The following is an 11,612-nucleotide window of genomic DNA, read 5'->3' as shown; positions in this document are numbered from 1 at the left end:
AACAAAAATAGATATAGTTCTTCCTTTCAGCTTTCAATATTCCATCAAATTTTCATGAAGAAGATTTCAATGATCCAATGAGGTGGGTTGGCATGTTCTCAATTTTGATCAATTGAAAGTTTAAGGTTAGATTATTAAAAATAATTTATTAATCAATTTTATATCATTAAATAAAATTACATAACAAAAACCGAATCAGAATTTTGAAAACCGTTTTTTATTTGAATTTTAAAAATTAAGGTTAATAGTCATAATATTCAGCATATTGATTCTAAATATGAGATTATTATAACAAAAAATTCTTCATAATCTTATGCTTTAATCTTTCTCATAAAGAAACTCTTGTTGTTAATGAGAAATTTAAGATTTGATTTTTTAGTGTAAATATTGAAATATTTGGCCTTCATCTTGGAATATTTCAATCGTCTTATTGATTGTCAAAGCGATTTTTCAAAGTTTTGAATTTAAAAATTCGTTTTTGCATTGTTTATCGTTTCACCTTCATTCAAAAAAATTCTTGACAAAATATCTTTAATTAATGTTATTCAGTTGGCATTAACATCTCTACATATCTTTGATTGAGAGATGTTTTTCTTCATGTTTTCAAGAAAATCTTTTGCATTACATGCAACTAAAATAGATACTTTAGGATCTCGATCAACTATTTCTCTGTTAACATTTTGCCCAAAGTAATAATATCAAAATCAACACTCGATGGCCATTTTTGATGGTCAACTGCATAAATCAAACATTCAAGGAATTCAATATTCTTCTTTACAACAATATTGCAAGAATCTGAATAGAATTTCACTTCAATTTTATATGATGAAGTTGTCCATATTTCAAGAAAATGAGCTACTAAATAACAAGTCCAATTTTCATGCATGAATGCACATTTGAACACATTTGTACCAACAAAATATTTCGTATATGCAATATCTTTAACAGCCGAAGGAGTATGTCTTAACTGGGAATCATTACGATAAATCCAATCGATTTGTGAGAACTTTGCACTTATGAAAACTCGAGAATATAAAATTGATTTTTTAGTCTAAATATTTGATAATAGGACTTTCTAATGTCTTTTGAAGTCCATTCTGATATTCTTGGAGCAATTCAACCGCCTTCTTGACAGTCATATCTGGATGTATACTTTCAAGACCAAAGATGATTGATCTTGAAAGAACTTTTCCTTCTAATTCACCAAGAGTCGTTGGTGAGAATTTAACGTTGCTCATAATTTTATTAGTTCCATCCTTTTCCACTGAATATCCTGTGATTGAAAGCAGATCTGAAAATCCAAAATCAGCTTCATTTAGGCCAATATACAAATCATTCATCTTATCATTCAATTTGAACTTTTGAATAAGAGAGATATCAAGTCCTAAACCTAGGAAAGTATCAAATATTGTATTTTCATCAGGAAGTGATTTGATGAATCCAATATATTCTTTGTTCTTAATTCTTTCCTCGAAATTCTTTCTTAATGACTTCATTAACTCAGAAACTTCCATAGATTCCGAAACATCTGATGTTACAGCAACACTTGAAAAAGAACAAGTAACCTCTGTGTCTTTGAATGATTGCAAAAATGGTCTTAAGTTAACCATTGTACAAGCTCCTGCCTTATCAATTTTATCATTGAACGCAAATGTTGATAAGATTACAGAAATCCAAAAGTTTTCTGTCATTTGAGAAACTTTGCCATTGATTTTGGTTGTCATTAAATTCTTGCTATCTGTATATGAAAGATTATTAGCTGATTTCATGTTTGAATGAAATTCTTGTTTGATCTTCGGGTGAATTCTTGTTAATGAATGATCAACAGAGAAGAATGGGATTTTTCTTCCTGTGTATTCTTTGATTTCTTTTTCAAATTGTTTTTCAGTTGCGACAATTTGAGGGATAGTTGTAATTTCGTCTTCAGATTTAATAACATCGAAGATTTTATGAAGGAACATACCATCACTTGCTATATGATTGATATTCAAAACCATTGCATCTTTGTTGATACCAATCTGCATTAATGATTGATCCAATGGCTGAGTATGCTTAAAAAACATTAAATTTGATAATTCTGCAAGATTATTGTATTGATCAGGTAGTTTATATACTGATACCTTGTTATTTGTTTTGAAAATATACTTTCCATCTGATCCGTAGTGCAAACCTGGACAATATTTATTTAATCTATCAAGGATCTTGTCAAAATTTTGAGCACTCTCGAACTGTATTGCCATTTGGATTGATTCATGTGTATTATGGAATATTTGCTCCCATTTGTCAGCAGCACGTCTAGCAATCATCACTAGTTTCTAAATGGTTTTTGGTCACAATTTTTATTCAAATTACGATCAAAGTTAATTTTCTGAAGTTTACATTTACCAAAGAGATGTAAACGCAAAATAGAGTTTATTTATATCCAATTTTTTTTAAAGTTCATCAACCAAATTTTATTCAATCGAATATTTTCTTTCTAGTTTTATAATGATCATACATTTGTCTTATGTTTCCACAATTTTTGTTAATAATCGGATTTTTTTTAATTTCTGAAATTGAATTAAAAATATCAAATGATTTGTAACCAAATGTTCCAACGAATTAGACAATTTTCATTGACATGGCAAATTTTCGAGAAAAAGAACCGCATTTTGGTAAATTAATGATCGTCAGTATAAAACCACTATATTCATTGTCATACGTTATATAATCGATAACAATTCGATAATTAATGAGTTTAAATTTTTCAGTCGTCTAATTTTCAAATTCAAAGACATTGCCATCAATAACCTTAATATTTTGAACGTATTTTCCAAGAAATTAACAATAGTGCATGTTGTTCCACTCTGTTCGGATTTGTTGTCGTTTGAGTTTTTTTTTATGAAAGAGAATAATTAAAATTAAAAATTTATTCTTCAAGAGATGATAATAGTTCGAATGCCAAGTCACTGCATTCGTTATCAATATCATCAGCTAAATCTTCAATTGCGGAAATCATGGCTTCATCTTTCTCAACTTTGGGGAAAATGATAGAAACGGCAGAAATAACAGTAAATTGGTTATCAGATGAATCAAGATTTTCACAAAGAAATTGACAAATTTCAGTAAATTTTGTTTCATCGAAATAATCGATTTTGTGAATAATTATCAACGAAACAACATTACAGAGCTTGATTTGCACTTTTAAACTGCAATTTCCGATGAAATTAATCAAAGAATTAAAGAAAATCGAATTAAAAATGACAGAAAGAACTTTTTCATCTTGAATTTCTTTGATTACGTTCGAAATCAAATTATATGAATAGACTAACATATCATCATCGAATTTACTGCAATCTAAATCCATTATTAAGTCATTGACCATAAAATTTGGAACTTTTTTTGCTGAATAAGATAAATATTTCAAAATTTTCGGTCTTAACTCTTCATTATTGATCAGAACACAGAGGTTTATGATAATACTATCATCAATGAACAAATCTCCGAAGATAAACAATGAAATTCCTGAAGATAATAATTCTAAACAATTCTTTGCAGTTTCAATGGAAAATGAACATAATGCAAGGGATTTCATCTTCTCTAAGAGTTCTACTGCACTTTCTTCACCATAAGCAATCAATACTTCGCTGTAAAAACTGTTACTTTTTAGAAAAAGTGACAAAATTTTCAAAATTTGGTTTTTGACTTGTATCCAATCTTTTTCAATCATTTCTTCACCGAGAGCCATTATTTGATGGAAAATGGTGAGGTTAGTAAATATTTTCGAAACTTGGCTTGATAATTTGAGTAATTTTTTCAAAATTTTCAATATTAAGAGAAGATTTTCAGCAGATTCGAAGTTTTGTAGGTTGTATTCGATATATTCGATCAATATGCATGGATATCCTCCCTTGAAAGTCTCTGAGCAGCAAAGTTTTAGTAATTTCAACGTTACCTTTAAAAATGGAAGCTGATCTTCAAATTCCTGTGACTTTGACAGCAATGTATCTATAATCTCGCTTGATTTAATGCAATTTTGGTCCAAATCTTTTAAATGGTTTTCTAAATCGTTGATATCTTCATAATCTACAATGAAAGGTATTAAAAAACCAAGGATATCGGTATTTTCATTAATTCTATCCTTTGATTTTTCATTGGAAGTAGCCTCTTCTTCTTTGTACATTCGAAAAGGTTTTGTCAAAAAAATCGCATCATTCGAATTGAATAGTTTACATGAAAGGGAACTTCCCTCTCAGATATGAGGCATTATGAAACATACTTCCGTTAAAAATTTTGGAAAGTCGTTTTTCTACCTCTTTTTAACGAATTCAGGAAATTCATTGATAATTATTCAGAAGAATGAATAGATATCATAAACTATACTAAACTACAGGATTTGTTACTGATATATTGTACAAATTTTATTGAATGTATGATACACTGATGATGATTGAGTTAAATAAAATTATTTTGGCAATTACAAATGGATCTTTCTTTCTCTGGAAGGATAAGTATGGTATCAAGTCTGAATTTCCGATAACGTATCACTATATTTTTGTTACAAACCTTTAATATTGAATACATTACATGTAAAACAACATAATATCAATATAAAACTATTTCAAATAGCGATAATAATGATAAGCAAAGTAATTACAATCATTTTTAATCTAGTTCTTTATACATTGACAGAAATTTCGTTTCAATATTGTGTAATGAAAACCAATTATAATGCTATTAATACATAATCAATATGCATTACCTAAATTTGGTAGTCCTGGTAGAAATCTCAATAGTTTGTCAATATCAAGAATTGAATCATCGATATAATGAATTTTTAAGTTATTTTCTAACATTCCAGATGATGGTTGATTGAAATGAATTACAAAATCTATATTTATTTTGGAAATCTCGTTTTGAAGGACGATAGAAAATTATTCCGTTACTTCATGGAGCAATCTCTTCGACTTCTCCTGACAAGTAACACGAAAATCACAGAACAAAGTCTGTTGAATGCCTATAATAAGCTTACTTCACCATCCTCTACAGGTTTTTCTTCAGATTTGTTCATATTACTTGCAGAAAGACTATTTGATTTGCCACCTCCAATTCAAAAGCATATTGTTGATAAGGCCGAGAATATGGTGTTGGCGTATAATCGTTTACAAGAACCAATGAACCAATTTCAAGTTCGTGCACAAATAATTCAATCATTAATCAACAATTGGAGAGGACAACAACATCGTGGACAAGCTGCAATTGATTTAAATCTCAAAGCAATCGATTTTATTACACGTGCACTTAAAAGTATCCAATCAACAACATTATATCAACCATTAACTCTTCGTGCTGTTTTCACATTCTACCAAATCTCTCTTCCATTCTTCCCATCCGAATTACGTCATTATTTGCAAACAGCAACCCCAATTGCGCTTCAACTTCTCGAAACTCAATTAGTAACTGGAGAATTTAACAGTACTACTCGTCTTTACGTTGCATTATCCTTATTGAATGGCTGTTTGCTTGACGACAACCAAAAATCTGATGACGCTTCTAAGCAAATTCAAAAAGTTTTTACAATGATACCAGCCGACAATTTAATGCTCAAATTCTCATTACTACACCTCCTTACGCACTTCTCCCGTAAGTCTCCAGGTGGTTTATTGAAAGTTAAGATGGATATGAATGATCAATTACAAAAAGCAGTTATTTTATACCAAGGAGCCAGATCCAACAATCAGACACAAACTAAAGACCTTGCAGAAGCCTTTAAGATATGTACGACCTTCTTAGATACGAAGAAAGACGTTCCAGAAGAAACAGCTTGTTTTGAAATTTTGTCAGGCGAAATTGGCCGTCTTGCAGCCCAATTTGGACAGACACAATTAGCCCAAGAATGTGCACAACGTGCTTCCGGAGCCCGTGCAGCATTAGCACGTATCCATGCCATTCTAATTAATGCACAACTTGCTTTAGACCAACAAATGTCTCCTGATGAAATTGCCGATGTTGTTTCGACATGTGCACATTGTATGTCACTTGCACAAGCACAAGGAGACACAGTATTAGTACAAGATGCAGCTGCAATGCTTTGGTCACATTCATTGAACGTTTTACATCGTCCAGGATTGATAAAACGACATCTTTTGACAGCTGTTGAAATTCTTTCGAGAATCGGAAGCCAAGCGAATTTAATGCGATCAGAAATGCATTTCGCTTTGGCAAAGATCTTCGAAGCTGATAGGGATAATCTCAAAGCATTAGATCAACTCAAAAAAGCAATTGCTTTGGATTATCTTTCCAATGACCATCCAACAAAACTTCAGCATCCTTTCGACAGATTTTTGTTCCCTTTCTACAAAATGCTGAGTGTAAACTTGGACTCTTTCGGACAACAAGTTGATCTGTTCGACAGAGCTTATGCCCCTATCGCACAGTCCAGAAGACCAACTGTTTCTTCTCTGAACCAATCATTGGAAATATTGAACGCCATCAAACCAGAAGACACTCAAAAGTTCGATGCAGTAGAAGCAGCACATTTCGCAGGTGTTTGGTCTGAGTTGATTAAATCAGCATCGCAAAGCCAAGTACAAATTGCTGTTGATTCTTGTAAAACTTTTTTGAGTTTCGAGTTTGATAACGTTCAATATGATGCAGCTGTTGAAATACAATGTGAATCTGTTGTTCCTGGAATCACATCAGCAATTGCATCATCAAGACCTCAAGATGCTGTTTCTTTCTTGCAATTCGCAATTTCAAAAGGAAAAGTCCTCAAAAATTCCAGAATTATTTTCAATGCGATAACCGCTATCTGGAATTCCTTCTTTTCCAGACAAGAACCAGCGAGATCAACAGAATTCGTTGATGTTGTTGGAGATTGCGTCACTACTTTGTTTGAACTCGATTTCGAACCAGCAAAGAAAATGATTGGACAAATTGTTAATTATTTCGTCCAAATTTTACTCGAAATCTGCACAGAACCTCCTCCTGCTTCACAAGCATCTGTTGCAGCCAATGCACAAAACACTCAACAAGCAGCAGCAAAGAAGAAAGGTCCAACATTGGATGCAACAAAACAAAAACAACTGAAATTGGCTGAAGACACAGCTCTTAAAGCTTTACCAGTTGTTTCAAGCATATATGAGAAGAAAGCTCTTGTTGACAGACTCGTTGAGATATTCGCAAGACGAAACGCTCTTCCGCCAAACCAATCCGATCCAGAAACATCAATTTTGGTCCAACTCGCAACGATAATGAATGAAAAAGTTCAACACAAAAGTGAAACATTATCGTCGATTTACTCATCATTGCAGAACCTTTCAAGTCCAGCATTATATGCAATATTGAGTGAGAGATCTAATAAACTCGACTTAGGACAATTAACAATTGATTCTGCCACAAAAATGTTGGAATTAACTCCTTCCCCGAATAACCCTGATGAATTATATTACTGTGGATTGGCGAGATTCACAAGAGGCTTTGCTTATCTTAAATTGATACAACCAGACTTACAAGAGTTTTCTTGCCAGGATAAACTGAGAGTTGATGCAGCAAATGACTTCTTAAATGCTGCAATTAACTTCAGTCAAGCTCAAAACATTGATAACGCGAAATTGAGTTTGTCTTTCTTCTGTTCAACAATTTCTGATGGTGAAAACTTCCCGAAGTTCAGACAATATCTATCAGAAATACTTCCAGAAGCTTTGTCATTGACGAAACAGATACAAATCGGTGATGATATGAGAGTTTCTATATTTAGAATATATTTACAAGTTTTGATTGACCAAAAAGATTGGACACAATGCAGAAAACTTATTCACGATGCAATTACAAGTTTAGATAAAAATGTTCATAACCAGTTATGGGAACTAAACTTGATTGTCACTGCTAATGCTGATTGTTCTAAATCTCAAACACCTTTAATCGATGAAATGTTGAGAGTTAAACAACTCGGAGATTCCAAATATCAAAGCCGATTATGGACATTTGTTTCTGATTTAGCAACTGATTGCGATGTTAAAAGAACAGCTTTGATGAAGGCAGAAGAAGTTCTTAAAGAGAACGACATAACAGAAAGATTTAGAACAGCTATGAATTTCGCAAAATGGCTTGAAACACAAGATGAAAAGATCGAAGTCATTGAAGAAGAACTGACAAAAGCGAAAGATGCAGCTCTTTTAGAAGAAAACAATTTGTTCCAAACACAAAGATTGTTTGAAATTGATTTGTTTAGACTGAAAACAACAAAGGATATTTCGATCTTCAACGAAAGCTCAAATAATATCATCAAAACAAGTGAATCTTTCTGGCAAACAATAGCTGAAATGAACCAAACAACAATAGAAGAAGAAGCAACACCAGATAAAAAGAAAGGAAGTGCAAGAGCAAGTAAAAGTACCGCACAACAACATAAAACAAACCAACCACCTCCTAAAGAAGAAACACCAACAGATTTCAAGCAAATTCCTTCAAATATTGCTCAATGGCAAGAACTGATGAAACAAGTTGATAAACACAAATGTCCTGAATTTGAAAACCCTTATGATTTCGCAAACATGATTCTTGAAGCTGTTCAAATCATCCAATACACAGGAAATGAATATAATTTGATGACATTGTGGTACATTGTTATGTTGATATCAAAGATTTTGATACACAACAGCAGATTGGAACAAATCATTTATATGTCGTTCTTGTTGTTCTTGGATAGATTGGATCAGGTCAGTACATTGCCATATGACCAAGATTTCGGAATTACTGATAGCGAAAGAATGGAATGGAACCAAAAAGTTGAAAGATATCAATCAGATCCTCCTTCTGAATTACTACCATTAAGAAAAACATTGTTAAGACAATGCTTCCTTCTTTTGGAACTTGGAGATATAAGACCTGCATTGACAATTGCTGAAGCAGCTTTATCACAAGCTGAAGAGCTTCAAGACACGCAAACAATGTCTGAAGCAAACATTTGTTTGGCAATTATCAATATCAGATCAGGAAATCTCTCCAAAGCTGTTGAAAAATTACAGTGTGCAGCACCTGAAGAAGGAATGCCATTAGATAATTGGTTGCATTGGTTCTCAACAGCTTTCACAAGTCATGAAGAAGAGAATAGAAGTGCTTTCGTTCACGCGATGATTGACAAATTCGTTGATTCTTGTGTCAAAGAAGATATGTCAATAAACGAAACAATCAAAGTCTATAATCTCTATAAATACGCATCAGAGTTCATGAATGCCGATGATGCTAAAGAATTCTTCGAATCCATATCAGGAAAACTCATTCTCCCGAACTCTTTTATTCCTTCCATCGATATAAGATTGAGTTATTTGTCGAGAATGATCAAAACAGACAAATTCCCTGCCATCATTTTGGAATACAGATCTGTTGGTCGTGATATGATACAGTTCATCAACGCAATGGAATCAAGTTATGCAACTGCATCAGAGAAAGGAGCTGAAGCATCTATTCCTATCTTAATGAGATACGTCGAAGTCATCAATATCTTTGGAACTTTAGTTGTTGGTTATAGACCACAGATAGAAAACATGAGATTAAATGGTTTGGATTATGAAATCATTGGAAGCCATGATTCTATCTTGAATGAATTCATTGATAAGGAACAAGAACCATTAGTTGATTTATCAGCAACTTCGGCAATCATGTATTTCAACAGTGTCCAAAATATCGAAGGAATCAACAAGAGATTGAATGCACATTTGGAATTGTTACTCGGTCGTTGTTTGCATATCATCGCAAAGGATGTTGTGACAACACAAAATGCTGTTAAATACCTTTGGAACGCGGTCCCTCTTTTAATAGAATTGGATGAAGATAGAGAAGCTGAAGATACAGCAATAGAACTCCTTGGAATCCTCAAAGGAAGTGATCCGGCAGGTTCTGTTCAGATGTTTGTTTCTGGACAGAATTCACGTGCTTATTTAAGAAGATTCGATCAACTCGAGAAGAATACTCCACCAGAAAACAGAGAAAGATTGTTTGTTGAAGAAAATAAGAGATTATCATTCAAATTCCACAGACCAGAGATTTCTCCTTTGTATGTTAAATGCCAGAGATTCCTTAAGGAAGTTCCAAGTATCACTGCTCTTTTGAAAGCTCAATTTGACATCGAACAATTCAGAAAAGTTTGCACGGAAAAGAAATTGTTCGCTTTGGTTGTTGACAACACTTCTCAGAACGAAAACAACTTGATTGGATCTGTTATTGCTTATAGCAATGAAAAGGATATAATCGAGCAAGAGTTGTTGAAGTTAGACTTGGAAACAATCGCTTACAAAGTTGAAATATTTAAGCAAATTATCGCTCCTCCGAAAAAGGCTGCTGAGACACCGGCCAATGAAGGGGGTGATGATAAAAAGAAGGGGGGGTCACCACGCGGTGGAAAAGGAAAAGGAAAGAAAGGTGATAAAGGAAAGGCCCAAGAACCACCTAAACAACCTGTTCAGCCACAGCAATCGCAGGACTTAGGCGCTATTGCTGGAAAAGTTACAAATCCAGAGTTCATTGAATTTATTGACAAATTAACTAAGTCTTTCGAGCCGATTGTTGCCAAATTCCCAGAGGGCTGCGAAAGTATCCTCCTTGTTTCATCCATCCCACAATTCCATACGATTCCTTTCTCTGCAATTCCGGCATTTTCAAAGTATCAGGTCATGTATCACGATTATTCAATCATTTCTGCTATGGCTCGTAAAGAAATGGTCGTTAACCTTAGCAAGGATACAATTTAAGATGAAACTCTTGAAAAATTGAATTTCATTCAAAATCACAAGAATTCAATTAAGTAATTAATGAAAGTTTGGTCTTATATTATTATTTGATCATCATGTAACCAGAAGAGATTATCACCAGAGTTTCCTATCAAATTATAAATTTAAATAATAAACTGTTTTATTCATTTTCTTTTAGAAATATATTTAACTTGTTTAGGGCACTTAATGTATAGCAGAATTTTTAATTCCGTAATGATTTGGAACTTGATTATTGACTACTAAATGTAATATCTATCTCTATTTTAAAATTGCTATCAATGAACATGATTAAGTCACCACAAATTAATATCTTGGAAATATTACTGGTGAAGGTTTGTTATGTCACTTTTATTTACTGAATGAAAATTTTCTCTTAAATTGTATGGTTTACAACAAATAAAGAGATAGTTCAAAGTTAATGCGGGCCGCTAAAAGTTTGTTATTTAGATGTCCTATGCATATTAAAATGTATCCATCGTGTTTTTCCAAATATTAACTTAAAAAAATTGGTTTGTCACAGCAATATTCTTACCGTACATGAGATAACAAAGGTACATTCACTAGGCGATAACAGTAAAATGGGATGAAAATAGGATAAATAGCATCCCTATATAGTGCCTAACTAGGGTTGTTAAAAATATTAAAAATTAGCGTTTTGAAGACACCATGGTGTCTTATAATTTTCCCTTCCTTATTGGCGTGTAGAAATAAATGCGCCAATAGATTGAAGAAGAAGAATTGTTTTTCTCTTAATGAACTTTAATCCTTTTGATATAAGAATATTAAAAACATTAATATAATTTCGATTTCGGAAATTAAATTTCCAAATTTTTTGTCGATTTCGGAAATAACAGGATCCCG

The 11,612-nt window shown here is 32.6% G+C and overlaps 3 protein-coding genes across 3 annotated transcripts, besides 1 other annotated feature; 1 reads left to right on the top strand and 2 right to left on the bottom strand.

Moving 5' to 3' along the window:
- Positions 1-19: 19 nt before the first annotated feature.
- Positions 20-2,493, bottom strand: TVAGG3_0757750 (uncharacterized protein; the record flags this gene model as incomplete). Its single annotated transcript, XM_001321713.1, has 1 exon — positions 1,047-2,306. The coding sequence occupies one exon, from the start codon at positions 2,304-2,306 to the stop codon at positions 1,047-1,049; it is 1,260 nt and encodes a 419-aa protein (XP_001321748.1).
- Positions 2,494-2,622: 129 nt separating this feature from the next.
- On the bottom strand, positions 2,623-4,162 carry TVAGG3_0757740 (armadillo (ARM) repeat-containing protein family; the record flags this gene model as incomplete). The annotated part of the gene is made up of 1 exon (XM_001321712.1): positions 2,909-4,162. One exon carries the CDS (start codon positions 4,160-4,162, stop codon positions 2,909-2,911), a length of 1,254 nt encoding a protein of 417 aa, XP_001321747.1.
- A 766-nt stretch (positions 4,163-4,928) lies between these two features.
- On the top strand, positions 4,929-11,045 carry TVAGG3_0757730 (cilium movement involved in cell motility; the record flags this gene model as incomplete). The annotated part of the gene is made up of 1 exon (XM_001321711.1): positions 4,929-10,730. One exon carries the CDS (start codon positions 4,929-4,931, stop codon positions 10,728-10,730), a length of 5,802 nt encoding a protein of 1,933 aa, XP_001321746.1.
- Positions 11,046-11,294: 249 nt separating this feature from the next.
- Positions 11,295-11,374: a mobile genetic element.
- Between the last annotated feature and the right edge of the window lie 238 nt (positions 11,375-11,612).

Source organism: Trichomonas vaginalis, chromosome III (genome assembly GCF_026262505.1).
Source record: "Trichomonas vaginalis G3 chromosome III, whole genome shotgun sequence".
Taxonomy (NCBI): domain Eukaryota; phylum Parabasalia; order Trichomonadida; family Trichomonadidae; genus Trichomonas; species Trichomonas vaginalis.
Note: the sequence above shows the minus strand (reverse complement) of the source record. Positions and strands in the feature narration are given on the sequence as shown.